General features: G+C 41.3%; 1 protein-coding gene across 4 annotated transcripts; it reads left to right on the forward strand.

Annotated features, from left to right (window-relative positions):
• The first annotated feature begins 204 nt into the window (after positions 1-204).
• Positions 205-19,682, forward strand: PRKRA (protein activator of interferon induced protein kinase EIF2AK2). 4 transcript variants are annotated; one of them, XM_055308391.1, is made up of 9 exons: positions 330-399; positions 891-936; positions 4,385-4,466; positions 5,531-5,640; positions 6,555-6,633; positions 7,795-7,912; positions 9,550-9,644; positions 15,137-15,311; positions 19,001-19,682. In XM_055308391.1, exons 5-9 carry the CDS (start codon positions 6,577-6,579, stop codon positions 19,156-19,158), a joined length of 603 nt encoding a protein of 200 aa, XP_055164366.1. In that variant the 5' UTR covers positions 330-399; positions 891-936; positions 4,385-4,466; positions 5,531-5,640; positions 6,555-6,576; the 3' UTR covers positions 19,159-19,682. The 4 variants fall into 4 exon arrangements, with proteins under 4 accessions (XP_055164363.1, XP_055164366.1, XP_055164365.1 ...); XM_055308388.1 differs by lacking the exon at positions 5,531-5,640 and having other exon boundaries at positions 205-399; positions 891-1,060; XM_055308390.1 differs by having other exon boundaries at positions 5,531-6,633.
• Positions 19,683-22,418: the final 2,736 nt, after the last annotated feature.

Raw genomic sequence — 22,418 nt, forward strand, 5'->3', positions numbered from 1 at the left:
TGCGGCCTCGCCGAGGCCGGGGGTTGGAGGGCGGGGGGATACGCGCGGAAGCGGGAATGGGGAGGGGGCGGGGCCTGAAGGGGCGGGGCCTCGGAGGGGGCGGGGCCCGGCTTGGAGTCGGGGCTGCCGCCCGGGCCGCCAGGGGGCGTGGCCGCCGCCGCCGCCGCCGCCGCCCCGAGGCTCCGCCCCCGCCCGGCCCCGCCGCGGGAGGGACGCAAGCCGGGAGGAGAGGGAGGCGGCGGCGGCGCTGGGGCGCTCCTGTCGGGGACCGGCCGGCCCGGGGAGCGAGGACGTCGCTCCGCAGCGCTCTTCCGCCAAGCCGCCCCTTCTCGCCATGTCCCAGAGCAGGCATCGCGCCGCGGCCCCGCCGCTGGAGCGCGAAGACAGCGGGACCTTCAGGTCAGCGCCCGGACCGCCGCGGCCAAGGCGGGCAGGGCCGGGAGCGGCGGGGCGGGCCGGGCCGGGCCGGGGCGGGGGAGCGCGTGCGGCGGCATTCTGGGTAAAGCCCCCTCCGCGGCTCTCGCCGTCTCGGCGGCGCGCGGGCCCCGGGCTGCAAGCCTGGCCCCGCCCCTCCCGGGCCGCGGGCTGCGCGCGGGGGGGGGGGCGCGGGGGGCGCGCGGCCGCCTCCTCTCGGGGGCACCGGGCCCTGCGGGCTGGGTCCTGAGCGGCTGCGGCGCCGGGACCCCAGGGAGCCCCCCGGCAGCCCCCCCCCCGGCGCGCGCCCACGTCCCCTCCCTGGAGCCCTCGCAGCGGGGCCGGGGCCCGGGCCCTGGGGCGCTTCGCCATCTCGGCGCCCCCCCGCCCCCCGCATGGGCCCCGCTCGCCTCTGTTCGCTCCTGCTTCCCTCCCCGCTTCGGCATGCAAAGCACACCCTTTTCTGGTTTTTGCAGTTTGGGGAAGATGATTACAGCTAAGCCAGGGAAAACACCAATTCAGGTATTACACGAATACGGCATGAAGACCAAGAACATCCCGGTTTATGAATGTGAAAGATCGGATGTGCAAATACACGTACCCACTTTCACCTTCAGAGTAACCGTTGGGGACATAACCTGCACAGGTCTGTATGCACAGTTCGCCCCGTAGTCAAGTGGGTGGGCCGGCAAGACTTGGTATTGCTTTTCAGTTCGGAAAAGTGCCTTTTTTTTTTTTTTTTTTTCCAACCCAGGGACAGCCCTGAGGAGCAGGCTCTTGAAACTGAGACATCCCATCTCAGGTCATGGGGACTTTTCAACTTCATCTGATTCTCTCCCTAATTTTCTCTTCTCCAGATACCAAGAGAAGCTCAGAAACATGCCCTAGGATCCTCCTAGGGTTCTTCCAAGAATGAAGGAGAAGCAGGGAAGGTTCTTGGAGGAACCATAGCGGGATCAGTAGGTGCTGACAAGTTTCATAGATTATAGAAGATGCTGGGAGACATAACCCCAAAATTTTCTGAGCCTCTATGCTTTTTGTATGGGCTCATCTGGCACTTGGGGCCCATTGTACCACACTTGATTCTGTACCCAAACAAAATGAGAAAGATGGCTCAAATGTCATAATTCATAGCACCTTCTAGTTCCTGACTATACAGGTTTTAAGATGTCATCTCCCTTTTTTACACATGAGGAAACAGGGTCAGAGAGATTATCAGTTAACATACCCAAAGTCACATAGCAATGAAGTTTCAGAGTTCAGACTCCCCATATTGTGGTCTGTGAGCTTGAACAAATGATAACTGAAGTTGGCCATTTGCAAATGTAGGCATTTTATGCCTTATGTATCTATTTAATTGCAAACACGGAAAATAATGAATAACTAAATTTAATTTGGAAGAATGCCAAGAAAACAATTCGACAAGAAGGCTAGAGTTGCACCATCTGGTAATCTAAATTTTTTAAAATTTTTTTTATTTATTTATGATAGTCACACACAGAGAGAGAGAGGCAGAGACATAGGCAGAGGGAGAAGCAGGCTCCATGCACTGGGAGCCCGACGTGGGATTCGATCCCGGGTCTCCAGGATCGCGCCCTGGGCCAAAGGCAGGCGCCAAACCGCTGCGCCACCCAGGGATCCCCCATCTGGTAATCTAAAGGCAACATTTGTTTAGGTCCCTGAAAATCAGGAGTCCACTATGTTCTTTGAAATCTCTTTAAGGACGTTTTGAGGCTTTTTCAATCTATATGAAGCAGGTGGATTGTAGGTGCTAGCTGGAAGTTTCCTCATAATGAACCATAGAATCATTGCATTACTCATTGAACAGGTCTATTTTTAAATATTCAGTGAAAATTTAAGAAAAGAAATAGTCTTTTTTCCTTCAAGGTGTTTTAGACCAGGAATTAACAGTCCGTGGCAGCCACCTATTCTGCTTGGATCCCCTTGTCCCCTCACGCTGTCCTGTCTTCCTAGCAAGTTTATGTACCTCCACAGCTTCAAATGCCATCTAAAGGCTGCTAATCCTGAAATCTGTCTTCAGCCCAGGCCTGGTTCCAGAACAGTCTGTCAACCTGTGCTTGCCGGGCATCTTCACTTGGATGATCCAAAGACACCTCGGTCTCTCATTGTCCCAGACTGACTCCATCTCTCTTCCCTCAAGTCTGTTGCCCCTGCATTTCCTAGCTCCCTAAAGGTACCACCGTCACCCATTTGCCCACAGTAGAATGCTGGCTTTCATTTTGGTGACCCCTTCCTCTCCCTCTGCCCCTTGCCCACTCGCCCACCAAGTCTTACTTCTTAAGCAGCTTCCCTTGTCTTCCCCTTGCTGTTGTCTGGGCCATCGGTGTCTCACACTGAAACCATAGCTGCCACTTTGCTGCTGCTCTCTCCGCTTCTAGGCTTGGGCTGGCCATTCCCCTTTGGATGCTGGCAGTCAAATCTGCTCATGTGTTTCTTGCTCTTTAAATCCATCCGGTGGTTTGCCTGTCACCCTCTGCATAAATACAGGCGTCTTAATATGACTTGACAGGCTTGCCTCTCAAAATGTGATCAGCATTAATATCACCTGGGCACTTGATGCAACTGCTCTAGAATATCCGGCCCCATGCCAGACCTGTGGGATCAGAGTATGCATTTTAACAAAATTCTCAGGCAATTCCTATACACATTAAAATTTGAGAAGCACGGGTTTAGAAGGCGGTTCTTTGACCTCTCTTCCTACCCTCCCAACCCTGTAGCCTTTTATCTCAGAGCTCGTATCCTTAAACTCCTACCTACCCAGCTGCTTGGGGCTCTGGAGAATACCATGCTCTGTGTTGCCTCTAAGCCCTAACAGGTGCTGATTTTCTCTGCCTGGAATGTTCTTCCTAACCCGCCTTACTGGCTTTTACTAATCTTTTATGTCTTCCTTCAGTTATCTCTTCCCTCGTGAAACCTTTCCCAATCCTTACCAAGAGGAGGGGAGCGACCCCTTTTGTGTGCCTCCCCTATAGCCTGCACTTAGGCTTGTTGTAACACATGACTATATTTCAGATGGATCTTTCCAGACAAAATCCCGCACTAGGCTGTGTGCTCTTTAAGGGCAGGGATTCTGTTTCATACTCTCCTGTATCCCTAATACCTAGGTTAGTGGATAAAGGCGGATGATTTGTATGTCTTCTGACATTTGGGGGTGGGGGTCACAGTTGAAATTTATTCCGTATCCTCTTTCTATCCTCCACACCAGAGAAATGAACATCAGCACTCTGGTTCCACTTTTGAAGGGTTCTCAACACCTAGCTTGAACTCAAAAGGAAAAAGATTGGAGTTACCATTTAACAGGTGTGATGGCTTACTGAAATTAGGCTTCAGTCTCAGTGGTTAGTCGGGCCTATCCCCTACCACCCTGTTAGCTACTTAGGTAAGGGATACAGATTGTATGGAAGACACATAACAATCTCTCACGTTCCCCATATAAACCTTCTCCCACTGTAGCCAATGTGTGGCCATGAGTGCTTAGCCAAACAGGGGTTTAGTGCAGCATAGGATGAACTATTAGAATAAAACTGTGCAGTTTGCTGTTAGTGTTGGTATAAGTGGCTCCCTTAAAGGAACTTCTTGCTACAGAGGAATTTCCTCTTCCTCTAGGAATAAGGAAGAGTAAAATACTAAGTTGCATTTTTTTTTCAGAAAGTGTGACATGGTCTACTTTATTACCATTTTATATAATAAACATATATAACGTAAGCAAGGATTTTTAATGTAGGTACACATGGAGTTATACATAAAACTATGAATTTTATGTGGTGAATATTTTGTTACAGAACGTAGTATATATTTGTATTACCTTTGTGTGTGTGTGTGTGTGTGTGTGTGTGTGTGTGTATATATATATAAACTGTAGTGCTTTTGTTTTGTATTATGCAAACATCTATGCAAGCCTCACAATTTCACAGCGTGTAAAGACATTTTTTTCTTAACCTTAATTCAGGTGAAGGTACAAGTAAGAAGCTGGCGAAACATAGAGCTGCAGAGGCTGCCATAAACATTTTGAAAGCCAATGCAAGTATTTGGTGAGCTAAATTTCTTTGTATTCTGCAGCTCAAAAATATCATGGCTGAGGTAAGATTAAAAGTTTGAACGTGCTCACAAAAGCAACAAAGTGAACAGTTGCTAGTATCTAGCTCCAAAATTCTTGTTTCCTTGTGAAAAAACTGTCCTCCATTAAAGACCGCTTTATCCTTAAGAAATTCAGTCCAGCAATTAACTGTTAAATGAAAGCTCTCACGAACTAGGCATTTCCCCGCCTCAGTGGGATGCACCAATAGAAAATCCCAGTTTTTCCGGCAAATATTCTACTGTGTGAAGATTGTAATAACTTCTACACCACATAAAATAAGTTATGAAGTGGAAAAAGATAAATGGAAAATACCCTTTGGAAAATTCTAATTTGGAAGGAGACAGAGAGATTTCCTTTTGTTATAGAATGTACACCAACTACAAGAAGATGTTACGTGGAGTGGTGGAATTTTTCCAAATTAAATTTGTTGTCGCTTTAGGTGCTTTTGGAGAGTATTGGTCCTGGAGCAGCTCACGTATCCGGAGTCCTTTGCTTTCTAATGGACACACTCTGGAGCATGCTGAGCGTTTAAATTCTTCTCTTTCCATGCACTCAGTTATTCTGGAGTACAGTCTGGTTTACCTGCTCATAGCTGACAGCAGAGCCCCATGAGAACTTAGGACAGGTTTTTCTCCAGCTTCAAAACTTTTCATCTGGCATATGCTTAGGTTCTCCTGCATTGCTTCTTCCCTCTCTAAGCCCTTCCAAACCGTTTGAGTAGTTTAGAATGAAGCGTTGACAAGCTTTGGATCTCACAAAGTGATGCTTGATTCTCTGAGGTCATACATTAATAGTTGATTTATGCTGGCTTTGTAGACGCGCCAAATGGCATGACAGATAGTGGCTCCTCCCCTCGCTGGTGATGACCATGCTATTTGTGCAGCCCAAAGTTCAACCCAAAGTGTTGAGTAGATTTGTAGAAATGAGTGTACGGAGTGTCCTTTCTGCACATGGGCACTTCGCTTTGTCAGCAAAAAAGGCTAACAAACTTTACTATATATTTGTGCTTCTTGACAGATAAGATGGGAATTACTAAGCTGTAATCAGGCCTAAAATGGCCTGATTTAATACAGAGACTTTCTCACTTCTCCATCACAATTATTTGGGTAGCTTCGGCGTGCAACATTGTAAGTGAATATTCATATCTCATCAGCCTATGTAAAGCTTGAAATTCTAGCAGGTGGAAAAGCAACCTGAAGAAGTGGCAATAACTGAACCTATTTTGTCATGGAAGAAATGACCCTTCTGTCGCCTAGGTTCAAGTAACCTTGAACGTAGCTTTACTCCGGGTTAGACCCTCATCGCCCAACTAATTAGTAATTTCAAACTAGTTCAAAGAGCTTGCTCTCTTTCTCCCTGATCATAATCCCCACATCCTGGAACCAGGTTCATGCAGGCCATCTATTTTATGCAGGATACATATAAATCTTAGGAGGATTTTTCCAGCATGGAACAGATGATAGGTCAAATAGATTTTTCTTCCATAATTGTCTGAGTGAAAAAACAACTTTGTGGCCTGTATCATTCACATTACCAGACTAAATTTCCTGACTAATTGTTAGTCTTCCCTTTTTGTGTAGTTGTAACAGTAGTATGCTTTATTTAAATACATTTTTTATTGAGCACCCATTATATGCACAGTACTATAAAGCTTATGAAGGTAAGTAATACATAGGCTTTGCCATCAAGGATTTTACAGTCTGAACACAGGACAGATGTGAGGGATGGACAAATTACATGTATTTGTAAGAGCATATAACTTAATGGTAAAATAATTTGCCTAGGAAAGGGCCAACCTAAATGTAAATAATGGTTCAGAGGAGGGGGAAATTATGTTCCAAGTAACAGGTTTCTTAGAGAAGGCGGCATTTGAGACACATCTTGGATAATGGATAGATCATATTTCCGTAGGAGAGGTGGGAGAGAAAGGCATTCCGTGGAGAAGAGCAAAGGCATAGAAGATTAGATAAGAAATGCATTCATTTATTTAATAGTTTGGAGAAAATTATTTTGTTTTATAACACTTTAAAAAAATGTTCAGCTTTGCAGTTCCTGACCCCTTAATGCCTGACCCTTCTAAGCAACCAAAGAACCAGCTTAATCCTATTGGTTCATTACAGGTAAGTCACATGGTTTTTCCTTCTGTAACATTTTGTCTATTGAAGAAAGATGTCATAAAGTAATAATATCACAAGGGCTGAAACAAGGAATAGATAGTTTAAAGATAAGATGTATAATATTCTGTTTTCCCAGTTATGATCATTGGATATTGCAGCACTAACTTGAAATTATTCTCCTGTTTGTTTATGTTTTGGTTTTTCTTCCATATACAGTATCTGCCTTTGGTTTGTGGAATTCTCATTTGAGATCAACAGGACCCCAGTGCACATGGGTAGAGTGCTTTATACTTTAAGAATATTTCTTGCCACTCTTGTGACAAACCTCTTTCCACTTCTGTTAAGACAGAAGATTTTATTAAAAACCCAAATTGGCCCCCCTCAGTGCCGGCACTTGACGGGATGAGCACTGGGTGTTATTCTGTAAGTTGGCAAATTGAACACCAATAAAAAATAAATTTATTATAAAAAAATAAAAATAAAAAAAAATAAAAACCCAAATTGGGTAACCTACCTCAAAAAAGGGGGAAGTCATCTATTTGCTTATTCTACCAAAAAAAAAAAAATCAGCTTTGAAGTTCTGCATGCCAAATATCTTTCTTGCAGATTATCCATGTGCTCTGTTGGACAACTCTCCTCCCTGTTAGCCAGCCAGGCCTTTGGTCCCTTTCTTGCTGTCTTTTCTATAGTTTTCTTCCCCTGATCTTTCCTGATTGTCCAAGTCTGTATATTTGCTGCCTTTGCTCATCTTCTCGTGTTCCAGTGCAGTAGTTAGCCAGCTGTGGGCAGGAAGTCTGTAGCTAGGAGGAGAGGCATTAGGAACTGATGACAGTGAGACCTGTTGATGTTCCCCAAAAGGGCGATAGTAGCTCATCTTTCTCTTTGAGCTCTTTGATATTTGCTTGCTGTGGCTTAATGGAAGAACACCATTCCCATCCTAGCAGTAAACTGCTTCAGTTTCGGTATTGTGGGCTTGCAAGATACAAAATGCAGGAATATTTGTGGTAAATACAGGGTCTTCTCCCATTTTTCTATTGCAGAATATCATTATTCTTTTCAAACATAGAAATAGAAATAGGATAGAAATCATGAAAGACTATCATTTATGTGATGAAGCTGTTGCATAGTAAAAATTACTACTGAAGCCTCATCTCCATTTTCTAGGAGTTGGCTATTCATCATGGCTGGAGACTTCCTGAATATACCCTTTCCCAAGAGGGAGGACCTGCTCATAAGAGAGAATATACCACAATTTGCAGGCTAGAGTCATTTATGGAAACTGGTAGTTATTCTTTTTACTTATACAACTGAAGGCGTTTGAAATATTTTCAGATGATAAATGACCATAGAAATTTCTGTTGTGGTTTCCTTTCAAATATTTCTGTGGGGAAAAATTTGATGCACTCTTATTCTACTGTCTCTTTCTGCAGTAGAATTTAAGTATAAATATTTGGCTTAAAAAAATATTTGGCTTAAGAATACTTATGCTTAATTTGATAGTTTTAAAAATCATGGAAAAGCTTGGTAACAGAACAAAGTAAATAATTGACTTTACATAGTCTGCATTGATGTGTTAGTGGCTTAAAAATTATTTTAGAAAAAAGCAATAGCAAATATCTTGGAAGTTTCAACAGCTGTTCTAGAAGATTGGAAGACTAGAAGATCACATTTGAAAACAAGATGATTAATAAGAGGGTAGGTGGCAAAAAATAGTGTGAGATAAAAATAAAGTAGGAATTATCCTTTATAATGATAGCAACTTCCATGTTGTAAGGACTAGAAACTATGAGAAAAAAGTCACTTAATAGAGTACTAGTAAGGGTTCCTATTGTAGCTTCTCTAGCGTGTTTCTAGCATTCTTAAAATGGCACCAAATGGAATTGGCTGTTTCAGGTAATCAAGCAAGTAATCAGCAAGCCCCTTGAGAGGCAGCGCAGGTCAATATAGAAAGCACTGGACCATAGGGAATCCCAACTTCTATTTTTTTTAAATATTTTATTTATTTATTTGAGATAGAAGAGTATGAATGGGGGGGGCAGAAGGAGAGGGAGAAGCAGACCCCCCTCTGAGCAGGGAGCCTGATGTAGGGCTCCATCCCAGCACGCTGGGATCTTGACCTGAACTGAAGGCAGATGCTTAACCGACTGAGACACCCAGGCACCCCACATAGCTTCCATTCTTGATGCAGCCCTTGGTTTGCAAAGGTAGGCAAATTACTTAATCTCTCTAGGCCTCAGTTTTTAAATCTGTAAAACAAAAAGCATGGAAGTAGATAATACTTTGTCTTTTAATTACAGATCTCCTATGCCTTCTTACTCATGTTAAAGAAGAATTCCACATAGTTGTCAGTTTATAGAAGATTTTAAGCAAGAAGTAGACATCAAGAAAGAAAGAGCTGTGATTCAAATGTACCTTAATAGATTTGAATACTTAGTCAGAATTAAACCAAATATGATTCATTATAGCTAGGCATAAGGAAATATGCCTGTTAAAAAACAGAAAGTATAACTATTAAAGATAAACTGTCCAAAAAAAGTGCCTTCATAAATGTAAGAATTAATAGTTGTATTGGGGCACCTGAGTGGCACAATTGGTTAAGCACCTGACTCTTGGTGTCAGCTCAGTTCGTGGTTTCAGGGTTGTGAGCCCTACATTGGGCTCTGCACTCAGCCTAGAGTCTCCTTGGGACTCTCTCTCTCTCTGCCCTTCTTCCCCCACACTGGTGTATGTATTCTGTCTAAAATACATAAATATTTTAAAAGATCATTGTTTGAAGCACAATAAGCAAAGATGAGCATATAAAGATCATGAAATTATTCTCTGAGCAGAAATAATACCTTATATATCTGATTACTCTCTGTGGACACTAATTACTTTTCTAAACCTACCATTTCTTTTTCTTTTTTTTTTTTAATTTAGGAAAGGGGGCATCAAAAAAACAGGCCAAGAGGAACGCTGCTGAGAAATTTCTTGCCAAATTCAGTAATATTTCTCCAGAGAACCACATTTCTTTAGTGAGTAATGATCAAAACACCTATGATGTCAATGCTGTAGGAAACGTCCTTGGATTCCTTGTTGTATAGACACTGTAGAGTTGCAATTTTTAAAAAGTCCCTTCACTGTCCAGATGTACACAACCTAATTTTAGCTGTCACAAGGGTGACCAGGTAAGAGGGCTTGGGAGACACAGTCAAATTCAGAATCACATCGTGTGATCTAAAGATGACAGGCCAGTAGTGCCATTTTTGCCTTCAAATTGACAATGCCTTCATTCATTTATCCACTCATTAAACATTTAGTGAGCTCATACTGTCTGCCAAACTTTGTGCCAGGTTCTGTGCACACTGAATAAGACAGTGTCTGCCATGAGGGAGTCTGTAGCCTCCTGAAAGAGAAAAGAACCCAATAGGCTGGTCCTAACAGAGAGGGCTTGGGAACATAGAAGAAGGTCCAACCAAGACTGGCAGTTTAAGGAAGACTTCTTGGAGGGGGTAATATCTAAGCCAAGACCTGCAGGATGAGAGCAGAGGACAAGAATTTCAAAGAAAAAAGAGCACCTATAAAGACCAAAAGTAAAATAGTATATGCCATCTGGGAACCCGAAATAGTTTGGTGTGGCTAGAGCATAGGGTTGGAGAAGGGTTTCTCAAACAATGAGGCCAGAAGGACAAAGGGATTCAATCTGGAAAGGACTTCTGTAGTCAAGAGATTGAACTTTATCCTGAGGGTAGAGCAGAGTCATTTGGTTGTTAATACAAACAAAGAAGGATTTTAGTCAACGAAGGACAGGATTAGAAGGGGAATCATTGGCTGCACTGTAGTGAGTAAATGAGTCTTAGAGTCAGACACCTGTAGAATGTTGTTACAGAAAATGGATAAGAAATGATGGTGGCCTGTACTAAGCTAATATGGGAAACACAGAAGATGAGTGGGATTGAGGGAAAAAAGATAAGGAGTTAAATGTAGGATATATTGGATCTGATATAGAATATGTTAACTAAAGGTACTGAGTAGGCAGCTAGGCAAACAGAGCTTATGAGACTGAGCTACACCTGACATTATTATTTGAGATTATGATATTCATAGTTAGGTATGTCTCATGGTATGTTATCTGAGCATTTACTAGGTGGTGAATGAAAAATGACTATAGCAGTGACCTAGTTTATGATAATAAGGGCTCATTCTGTAGGAAAAAAAAATCAAAGACTGTACACAAAGTAATACAATTTTGATTTTACCTTAATAGAAAATGATAAAACAGTGCATTTACTTCTTACAAAATTGGATCAGAGATGACACCAAAATCACAAAGCACAGATAGATTTATAAGTGGTTTTATAGGTGAATTCCTTTAAATCTTCAAGGGAGAGATAATTTCCAATGCTATTTAAACTCTTCCAGGCAGTATCAAACATAGGGGAAGCTTCTAAATTTATTTTTCAAAACCAATATAACACTAACCCTAAAACCAAACAATAGCAAATCCCAATGGAAAAAATTATGGATTAATCTCCCTTATAGTGAAACACCTTAATAAAATATCCGGTAGAATAGTAAAAGAATAGTATGGGCTTATTTGAATAACAAATTGGGAATACAAGGATAGGTTCTGTAAATCAGTAACCATAATTAATCACATTAATGGGTGAAAGAAAATAGCCAATGGATACCAAAAAGATATTTGGCAATTATTGGTAAACACTTTTTAAATAACTATTGTTTTGAGAAACAGAACAGGTGAACATAGGGGAAGGGAAGGAAAAGTAAAATCAGATGAAAATAGGGAAGCAAGCCGTAAGAGATGCTTAATTCTAGGAAGCTGTGGGTTGCTGGAGGGGAGATAGGTGAAGGGATGGGGTAACTGGGTGATGGGCATTAAGGAAGATGAGCGCTGGGTGTTATATGCAATTGATGAATCATTAAATTCTGTCCCTGAAACTGATAATACAGTATATGTTAACTAAATTGAGTTTCAGTAAAGAATTAAAAAAATAAAATATCCTTATTGTGACTCAAGACATACACTGCAAAAAAGATCAGAATCATAGTTACATGTTTACATACTATATCCCTTCCCATTAATTTCAGGGAAAAGACAAGGATATCCACTGATGCCATTTTTAAAATCTTGTTTTAGAAGTACCAATTAATATAATTAGGAAAAAAACAATAACAGGTTGAAAATTTAAACAGAAGAGATATAAATGATCATTAACTACAAATAACTAAGATTGTATCCCTGTAAAGCCCTGTAAAAGAAAAACTACTAGAAGAGAATTCATCAAGGTAACTGATCATAAAATTAATATATAAAATCAGTAGCTTTTCATATTTAGAATTATGAAGGTAACCACTAGAAAAATTAAAGAAGAAAGTTAAAAATTGCTTTCTGGAAAGAGGACTGAAGGTAGGGATGGAATGAGGCTCAGGATTGTTTGTTTTATATTCTGTCCTCTGACTTTTTGTGGTATGTGTTGTATTAACAAAATTTATGAAGCTTGGTAACATTGATCATTTCATAGCAAAATAGAAATCTGCTCTAAAAAAGTATACTAGAAAAAAATCAATTTTTCTGTTTACAAATATTAAGAGGTGGAATGAAAAAGACTTCGTTTTCAATAATAGAAAAGAGATAATATGTTGGGGAATAAACTTAAAATGTGCAAGACCCATGTGAAAAAAACTTTAAAACTCTACTGAGGGATTTAACAGAAATTGAATAAATGTAAAGCTATCTATTTTCAGTAGGAAGACTCAATATTGTGAAATATAAAAAGGTAATGTAGTTTCACTCAAAATCTACCAGAATTCATTTTGGATCCTCAATACAGTTTTACTAAGTTTATCCAGAAAAATAAATTCTCAAGAAGAACCAAGAAAACTGAAAAGAGGGCAGGAGGCAGGATTATAACTACCAGAGAATGAAACATACTATAAATCGACAGTATTAACACATGTACTGGTACAGGGGTAGACAGAAGATCGGTATAGACAATAATCCACATAGGAGCATAGTATATAACAATAGTGAGACTTCAAAGGGCAAAAGGATGGATTATTCAGTAAATGATGTAGAAACAACTTACAACCACATTTCTGGGGGAGTGAAATGTGTGTGTGTGACGTATTTAGATTACTCCCTTATTCCTTATATCAAAATAAATTTCAGGGACGCCTGAGTAGCTCAGTGGTTGAGCATCTGCCTTAGGTTCAGGCAGTTGCCTGAACTCCATGATCCGGAGTTCCAAGATCGAGTCCCACATCAGGCTTTCTGTGAGGAGCCTGCTTCTCCCTTTGCCTATGTCTCTGCATTTTCTCTGTGTCTCTGATGAATAAATTAATAAAATCTTTAAAAAAAATTTAAAAACCAAAATAAGTTTCAGATAGGGTCACAAATTTGAACATAAGAATTGAAACCAAGTATGAGAAACCATGGAAGAGCTTTCCTTTTTAAACAGGGAAAATCTTTTCAGCATAGTTTAAAACCTAGAAGATGTAAACTAATAAAAGACAGTTAAATTTGACTATATAAAACCTATTACACAATAAAAGAAAATCTATAAATAAGACCAAGAATAAAAACAAAGAAGGTCTGCAAATGGACTATTTTTTAACGGTCTGTAAATGGACTGTTCACAGTACCACATAAAACGTTCTTACACACCAATAAAACAGAAGTGGTACAGAGGGTTAAAAAAAAATGATCGGCTTAATTCATGGAAATGAGACTAGTTTCACCTTTTAGACTGATGAAACCTACAAAGCTTGATAGTACCTGCTGTTGGTGAGAATATCAGAAAACAAGCACCCTCCAAGACTGTTGATGGTAGTTTAAATTGGTTTAAAAATCAGTCTGAAAGTATTTATCAAAATTAAAAGTATACATGTTATTTGACTCAGTTCATCCAGAAATTATTCTACAAATAAAGTCATCTGAGTGCAAGAGTTTTATTGTAACATTATTAGTAAAAGCGAGAAATCAGAAATAACCCAAAAGCCATAATTGAAAACTGGTAAGATAAATATAGTGCCTATATGTGCATTGATACGAGAAAAATAAGCAAGATCTAGAAGAGTAAGCTATCATTTTTGTTTAAGAAGATTATGGTGGCGCCTGGCTGACTCCATCAGTAGAGAGTGTGACTTGATCTCAGAGTTCTGAGTTCAAGCCCCATGTTTCTGTGTGGAGGTAAAAAAAAGAGGGCGGGTAGGAAGAAAGAAGGAAGGAAGGAAAAGTAAAAAAATAAAAAGATTGTGTGTGCTTGAATTTAGACTTATAGAAGGATATTGAAGAAATGTTTTAATGGTATTTTTGGGGGGTAAAACAAGTCTTCTTGGGAAGGAGTGGTAAGGAAAAGAGACTATTCATTATATATTTGTTCTTATTGCAGTTACTCTATCAATGCATTACAGTTTTTAAAAACCAAAAATTTTTAAAGTTCCAACCAAGGAATACAAAATTCTATTTAGCAAATTTTGCAGGTTATTAATTCTATATACCGGCCATCCTTGTGATCTTTTTTGAAAATCCCTTAACCGCTGCCAGGCTCATTAATAAATAAAACTGCGAATGGGTTGCTCTACTTCAGAGGACAGGAGTGGGGTTTGTTTGTTTTTGTGGGGTTTTGGCATAACATGAAGGCGATTTGAGAAAAATAATGTGGAAATGTAAAGTATTCTAAGAACAGGTGGGAAGGGAAGGATATAGGGGAGAATAAAGAAAAGAGGAAAAGGAGAAAGAAAATGAAAACAGTAAGCTCAATTGGGTTGTGGGCAAAGTCTGATGAGAACTTTATGACCTCCCACCATTCATTTGAATGACTTGTTCTTCTCAAGCCTAACTTGTACGTGTTGCACCTTTTCTGCAGTTTGTTTCTGCTTCACAGCTGTCAGAGTGATTGGTTGATATTTAATATAAGAAATCATAAAGACAAAATCGTTTTGTATTTTAACTTGTAAATTGCTCCATTAGGCAGATTCAGTTATTTGCAGGTTGGTTTCTACTGCTCTTAAATATCTTCTACATCTTACTGTGACCATCAGAAAATTTGGCTGAGAGACCTTTGTCCCATTCAAAAGTATTTTTAAATAGTTCTGGTATATTATCACATGTGCATCTTTATTCTCTGACGTCGTGGTGTTTGTTAAATGTGTGCTTATTAGTGTTATCTCATTTAAAATGGGAAAGTTAACCAAATGGTATCCGTTTAAACATGCTCTTTAGGGGCACCTGGGTGGCTCAGTTGGTTAAGTGTGTGCCTTCAGCTCAGGTCATGATCCCAAGGTCCTGGGATGGAGCCCTGCATTGGGCTCCCTTTTCAGTGGGGAGCCTGCTTCTCCCTTTCCCTGCTTCTGCTCTCTTGCTCTCTGTCAAATAAATAAAATCTTTTTAAAAAATAAACATGCTTTATGGAGTATTAAATGTGAGTGCCTAATAAATACTTTAAATTATAGCATTAGAACTCAGTCTGAGTTAAGAGTCTTAATCTTTATCTCTGTTTTTCAGACAAATGTAGTAGGACATTCTTTAGGATGTACTTGGCATTCCTTGCGGAATTCTCCTGGTGAAAAGATCAACTTACTGAAAAGGAGCCTCCTCAGTATTCCAAATACAGATTACATCCAGCTGCTTAGTGACATCGCCAAGGAACAAGGTTTTAATATAACATATTTGGATATAGGTATGATTTTTTTTTCCTCTGACTTACCTCAAAACTAGTTTCTTTTTAAAATGTATTTCAGAAACAAAGCCTGTATTACAGTTGATTTAGTTGACCAGAGATACTGAAATGGCATGCATATATATATATGTCATATATGTATATGTATGATGTATATATAATACACCTCACACATACATGTATATATAATGTCTATATAGAATATATATTTATATAAAATTAGCAGAGTGGTAATATTTAGCACTGATATATCCCATTCTTATAGATAATAATAGCTAACATCTATGCAGTTATAATAAAAACAGTAGCTAATACCTATAGTTTTTACTATAGGCCCTGTTTTAAGGATACTACATATTTCAACTTACTGAATTCTCAGACTAAGCCTGTGAAGTAGGTCTATTATCCTTACATGTAAGGAAAGAAAGTAAAGCACAGAGAGGTTTAGAAACAGAGTCAGGTAGAGTCAGGTCGGGGGAAGAGTCCCTGCAGATACAGTGTCTATTAGACTAGCCCTGATGGAGAGCTTGACAAATAAAAAGGCACCCACATTTCTAGAACAAGCACTAAGTTTGTGGTAGTCAGACCCCTTCTCTCCACTTTGTCACCGTTCGCTAATTCAAGGACGTCAGTGGGGACAAGTACTTATAGCTGTATTCCGTCCCAGCTATCCTCTTCTATATTTCCTCTAACCCTTAATCATGTAAATAGACCAATGTGGCTAGATTAGAAAGCAAGTCACTTTGGATTTTAATTTGCTTTATAAAGCTGGTGTGTGTGTGTGTCTGTGCGCGCACGCACATGCACGTGCATAGTTGGTGCCTTGATTTAACATCAGTGTAATTTGTGAAGAATTTGATATCCCTTGTTCCATCCTCAGTGGGCTGTGGGGACCCAGCTTGAAGGAGCTGCCAGCATTGGCGTTTAGGGGCTTAGAGAACTTCTGATTTTCTCTGCTGCTTTAGGATTGAATGATGGGTCAGGTGCAATGTCTTAACCTACTGAGAATGATGCAGAATGTGGGAATTTAGCACAGACACATGGTCACAGGAGGTGGCTGATGGGAGACCATTCATTCAATAAATATTAAGTATCTATACTTTCTTGGGTGTTTAAAATGCACAGATGAATAAACCATGTCATGAATAGGGCTGTGGATGGTTGAATCTAGGAAAAGAAGGGAATTTGAGATGGCTTTTGAGATTATGGAATTAATGACACCTTTGAAATGCATCTCACCAATTTTAAGAACTAAGTAGTTCTTGTAAATATAGAACAGCAGTCTAAAAACCACAATCAGCCAGTTTGGCTAAATTCTATGCAATTACCTTCAAAAGAACCCAGAAAAGAAATACAAATGGCCAACAAGCACATAAATAGACACTCAGTATTATTAGTCATCAGGGAAATGCAGATCAAAACCACAGTGAGGTACCAGCTCATACCCACTGGGATGACTATGATGAAGAAAATAGAAGATAACAAGTCTTGGCAAAGACATAGAGAAATTGTAGCCTCTCTCTCTGCACTACTGGTGGGAATGCAAAATGGCCCAGCTGCTGTGGAAAACAGGAGTTTTACAGCTCTTCAGATGAGTTACCACATGACCTAGCAACTGTACTGCTAGGTATGTACCCAAAACAACTGTGAACTGCTATTCAAACAAGTACCTGTACGTACATAGTCACAGTAGTACTATTCACAATAGGCAAGACGTGGAAACAGGCCAAATGTGCATCAGCAGATGGATGAATAAGTCAGTTGTGGTATATGTGTGCAATTTAAATATTTAGCCGTGAAAAGAAGTGAAGTTCTGATAATGCTACAACATGGATTTACCTCAAAAACATACTAGGTGAAAAGACACAAAAAGGTCATATCATATGATACCATTTATTTATTTTTTTTTAACTTTTATTTATTTATGATAGTCACAGAGAGAGAGAGAGAGGCAGAGACACAGGCAGAGGGAGAAGCAGGCTCCATGCACCGGGAGCCCGACGTGGGATTCGATCCCGGGTCTCCAGGATCGCGCCCTGGGCCAAAGGCAGGCGCCAAACCGCTGCGCCACCCAGGGATCCCGATACCATTTATTTTTTTAATATTTTATTTAAATTCAGTTTGCCAACATAGAGTATAACACCCAGTGCTCATCCCATCAAGTGCCTTCCTCCGTGCTCTATGATACTGTTTAAATGAAATAACCAAAATAGTTTAATCCGTAGATTGATGGTTGCCAGAGGCTTTGGAGAAGAGGAGATAGGATCAACTTCTTGACCTGTACTGTGTTTCTTCTTGGGAAAATGAAAGGATGAGAATGTTTTGTAACTAGGTAGAGGTGGCGGTTTCACAACATTGTGACTGTACTAAATGCTACATGGTATAACATCGTTAATATTATGTCATGTGAACTTTGGCTCAATTTTTTTTAATTTTATTTATGTATTTATTTATGATAGTCACACAGAATGAGAGAGAGAGAGAGACAGAAACACAGGCAGAGGGAGAAGCAGGCTCCATGCACCGGGAGCCTGACGTGGGATTCGATCCTGGGTCTCCAGGATCGCACCCTGGGCCAAAGGCGGGCGCCAAACAGCTGCGCCACCCAGGGATCCCCACTTTGGCTCAATTTTAAAAGAGAAAAAAAAAGAGCCTCAAGGCTAGAACTAGAAAGCCTCTTCACACGTTAAAACACTTGCACTGGGGATCCCTGGGTGGCGCAGCGGTTTGGCACCTGCCTTTGGCCCAGGGCGCAATCCTGGAGACCCGGGATCGAATCCCACATCGGGCTCCCGGTGCATGGAGCCTGCTTCTCCCTCTGCCTGTGTCTCTGCCTCTCTCTCTCTCTCTCTCTCTCTGTGTGTGACTATCATAAATAAATAGAAATTAAAAAAAAAACAAAAAACACTTGCACTGTATCTGGATGTTTCCTATTATATTGACTCTAGCTGAAATAACACTGAATCGTGACCACTTTTAACAAATTGTAACTCGCCTGTTTCTACCTCTTTCCCCTGTGTCCTCTAACCATCCTAAGTGTCAGTGGTTCATCAGTTAATGAGAAGAACATTTGTTTCCTCGGTTTAGGTATTGCTTTTGAAACACCCTAACCCGTACACCGTATGGAACTAGACTATCTGCATAGATGTAGAATGAAAGAACATGAAGGCAGAGAGGTGTTGCCCCTGAGCCATGTATTTCCTGGTTTAGAGGTCTCCTGGAAAAAAAACAAAAAAACCCTGGGCCTTGTTGTGAAAAACACAATCTCTCTGGTTCTCTAGCAAATGGTTTTTTCCTTTCCAGCAAAGTTGGTTGTGGTTCAATTTGCAAACACCGCTCAACTGGCCACATTAGAATCACTGTGGGAGCTTTAAGAAGAAAATGCAAGAATCTGGCTACTCCCAGATTGTGGGAGTTGTGTTTCTAATTGAGCAAGCTGGAGTGAGGCCGAGGCACCTGCATTTCTCTTAAATTCCCTCAGATGATTAGGGAGCAGGGCTGGGTTTGAGAACTACTGTAGTTGAGCAGTTGTGTTTGGGTTTTTGTTTGTAGAATGATAAAGGTGATGAGGAAGTGGAGTAATAGACCTGAGATTTATAGAGGAAGACTGCAGTAAAGACTTGTTTTCATGAAGGATCCGCTTTCTACACACTTGGCATTAACTCTCATGTTTGAATATATCATTACAGAAGAGCTGAGCGCCAATGGACAGTATCAGTGTCTCGCTGAACTCTCCACCAGCCCCATCACCGTCTGCCATGGCTCCGGGATCTCCTGTGGCAATGCACAGAGTGATGCTGCTCACAACGCCCTGCAGTATTTGAAGATAATAGCAGAAAGAAAGTGAGCCTGAAGCAACTCCGAAAGCCCTCGGTGGCACATAAGAAGTTCCCCTTTCACCTCTTCCCAAGTAAAATGTTTACTGTTCGAGTTTGTGTGTTGTTTCTAAATCTCTTCCTAGATTCCATCAACACTCCAGATTTAAGGATCTCCTAGTAGTTACTAAGCTCTTTTTAATGGCTTCATCTTTGTACTGGTATATTGTATTTATAAACTTTGTACCATAGGCAGAGTGTAGCCCCCATGTTACAATGCCATGTACACAGAGGAAAGAAATTGCATGTATGTTGAGGAGGAGGAGGAAGATGGCGAAGAAACAGAACTACTGCTAGCAACAGTTGTTCTTACTGGTGCTTAACCTCTTCTTTGCGCAAATCTTTGTAAAAGGAATTCGAAGGGAGCCCTTTAGAATTAGAGTTTTGAGGAACGCACGAACAGGCGTTCATTGAATGTGATTGTTGAATTTCAGGGAACATGATTGGTCTGCTGTGCTTTTGAATCCATGTAATAAAGAGCTGCTGTTGTAACGGGTTCTGCTCGTTTAATTGAAGTGTTACTGACCTGACTCGCCCCTTCTTTTTAGCCATTCTGGGAGTGACATGATGTGATACAGGTGCTCTGTGACTTTGCTATCTCTAGTGTACTTCTGAAAGTCAGAGTTGGAAAAAAAAAAAAAAAACCCACGGCCTACGCAAAAATCTACCAATACATGGGATGAATCACTTCCATATTTTCTCTAAGCAAATGCAATGTTGTCTTTTTCTTTTTCTTTCATCACTCCTAAATGAGTTAGCAGTTGAAAAAGCATTAGAAAAATTATAAAAACAGGGTAGCCTGGGTGGCTCAGTGGTTTAGCACCGCCTTCACTCTAGGGTGTGATCCTGGAGACCCAGAATCAAGCCCCGCATCAAGCTTCCTGCATGGAGCCTGTTTCTCCGCCTGTGTTTCTCTCTCTCTCTCTCTCATGAATAAATAAAATATTTTTTAAAAAATTACAAAAACAAAACTTCCCAGGGCATTCAGTTCAGCTACAGGAATGTTTCAAGCAAAGCAATGAGTGAGTGAAAGGAGAGCAGCCTCATGAGCAAATTTTAGGTTTGCCTTTTATGTTGCCATATTTCATCTTGTAACGCTTCAAGACCTCTATCTGCCAGTGTCCGGGGACAGTACTACTTTGTAGATTAGATGGAAGTCTCAGGCCTGTTTTCAGAACTCGGGGAAAGCTTCAGAGAGTGAGAGAGCTCTGAATAGTAAAGGTAGGTCTTGACAATCTCAAGTGTTAATCCATCAGGAAGTATGTGACAGGTATTTTTCTGTCTGGAAAAAAGAATCCTACCTGAGTGGAATCCTTTGAGAAGCATAACATGATAAAACCAATGCACTGTAACTTACTTATCACTCTAAAGAGTGCTTAGTTTCACATTATCAGCTGCCTATGTCAATTAAGTCATGAAATTTTAGGTACTATTTTTGATGTGGTTAAGGACTACACAGACTGGAAACAAAGATAGGCATGAACAGGAGCTTGTGGGTCACTGAGATTGGACTAGAGTTTTATGACCGCTCTGGAATGTAGAAAGGGCACAGTGAGCTAGAGATGAATGTCTTCCGCAGCGCAATGCTGACTTTGGAGAGTACATTGAGGAAAGAGTTCATAAAGCATTAGAAGAAGGAGAGAGCCAAGTGGGGGAAAGGAGACTATAATTCAGTTCTAAACAGTACTGATGCAATGGGATCTGAGTATAAGGTGCCCAGAAGTCCTACTTTCCAGCTGCCTAGGTTTTCCCTGCTTTTGGCTCTGGAGGAAACGTACATTTTTAAAGATAATGTTCAAATATCACCTCTGTTGGAACTTTCTAGGGCGTTGGCTGCACCATCAGGTGATCCTTGATAGCACTTTGGTTACCCCATTGGTAAGGCTCTTAGCCCATTGAGTCGGTCTTAACCTACTCACCCCATTAGGTCAATTTTCGAAATAGGCTTTGAATGGGCAACCCTGCCACAACCATCTTTGTGGCATCAGTTCTAACCTGTGATAGGCACCAAGCGATGAAAACATAACGATTGCAATAGCCCAATATGATGATAATACGAATTCAATAAATTATGAACAGTAATGTGCCCGGCACTACAACAGGCCTCTGAGATTCAGTGTTGACCCACGTTATGTAAGAAGGACCCACTGCCCTGCTCTCCGGGAGTGCTGTGAGCCGCCACACAGGTTACCCTCTAGTACTGGGCTTGTTTCCCGGCTCTGGGAGGGCTGCTGGCAAACCTCCCCGGTGTCACACTCCCTTCCCAGCAGCCTGCATTCAAGAAATGGTCCCCTCGCCCCTTTGGGGATGATCTAAAAGGTTGTCCAGCTTCAGAGACCCATCCCACAGGGTCAGCTGAGGCCTTCCTGAGATTACATCCTAACCCATGTGGAGTTCCTTTCCTTTCACATGTGACAATCCCAAGAGCACTCCCCGGATAAACTCTCCATCCCAGAGTCTGCTTTCCAGGGAACCCAACCTGTGACGCTTGTACCAGAAGTGATACAGGAAAGCAGATATTAGAGCCGGATTTTGGAGCTGGTTCTTCTGCCACTTGGCTTACAGGGTGAGACAACCACCCCACTCCCCCGGACACAGATATCCCCTTGCACACATGACAGTGCAGTTAACAACAGCATCACCAGTAGTGAACTGGGGCGAGATGCCAGCGAACCAGAAAGCACTGGTGGGCACAATGTATCAGTTGGGAAATACGAAGTGAAACAGTAACTGAGGACAGTAGCCTTGATTGTTCCTGCTAAGCTCCACTGACGTCTTGGAAAAAGATAACAGAAGAAAGTGATTAATTGGCATTTAAAAACTAAGTGTAAGGCCTGCGAGGTAGCATGTAATGAGGCTCTCCTCTGAAGCCAGGGAGCAGAGAAAGCTGGGGACCAAGCTCAGGACTGCTATTCACCTCAGAACTCCAAAGAAGTTAAAATTCGACGTGAGCAGCTCTACGGTGCCCAAAGGAAAGAGTTCCCATGGGATGGGACTGTCTGGGTCAATGCACTTGAAAACCTTGAATCCTCAATTCTCCTAGTTCTCCTGAACCTTCTAAGGCTACAAAAGTGCCTTCTTCCCTAATAAGGGCTAATATGTCGCTTCTTTGAAAGTAAACAGCTCTCTCCCCGGGACAACGTATGCACGCCTTAGGATCTGCCTCCACCTTCTCTCTTGACAACTAAGCCAATAAAAAGGATTCAGTCAACCCAACCAGAGACCTGGTAAG

The sequence above is a fragment of the Nyctereutes procyonoides genome, unplaced genomic scaffold (assembly GCF_905146905.1).
Source record: "Nyctereutes procyonoides isolate TBG_1078 unplaced genomic scaffold, NYPRO_anot_genome, whole genome shotgun sequence".
Classification (NCBI taxonomy): Eukaryota; Metazoa; Chordata; class Mammalia; order Carnivora; family Canidae; genus Nyctereutes; species Nyctereutes procyonoides.

Excerpts from the sequence above, each read along its gene's own strand:
- PRKRA (XM_055308388.1), top strand. The coding sequence starts at position 335 with ATGTCCCAGAGCAGGCATCGCGCCGCGGCCCCGCCGCTGGAGCGCGAA. Across the intron at positions 4,467-6,554 it reads AAAGCCAATGCAAGTATTTG|CTTTGCAGTTCCTGACCCCT; the intron begins GTGAGCTAAATT and ends AAAAATGTTCAG. Across the intron at positions 9,645-15,136 it reads CAGAGAACCACATTTCTTTA|ACAAATGTAGTAGGACATTC; the intron begins GTGAGTAATGAT and ends TCTGTTTTTCAG.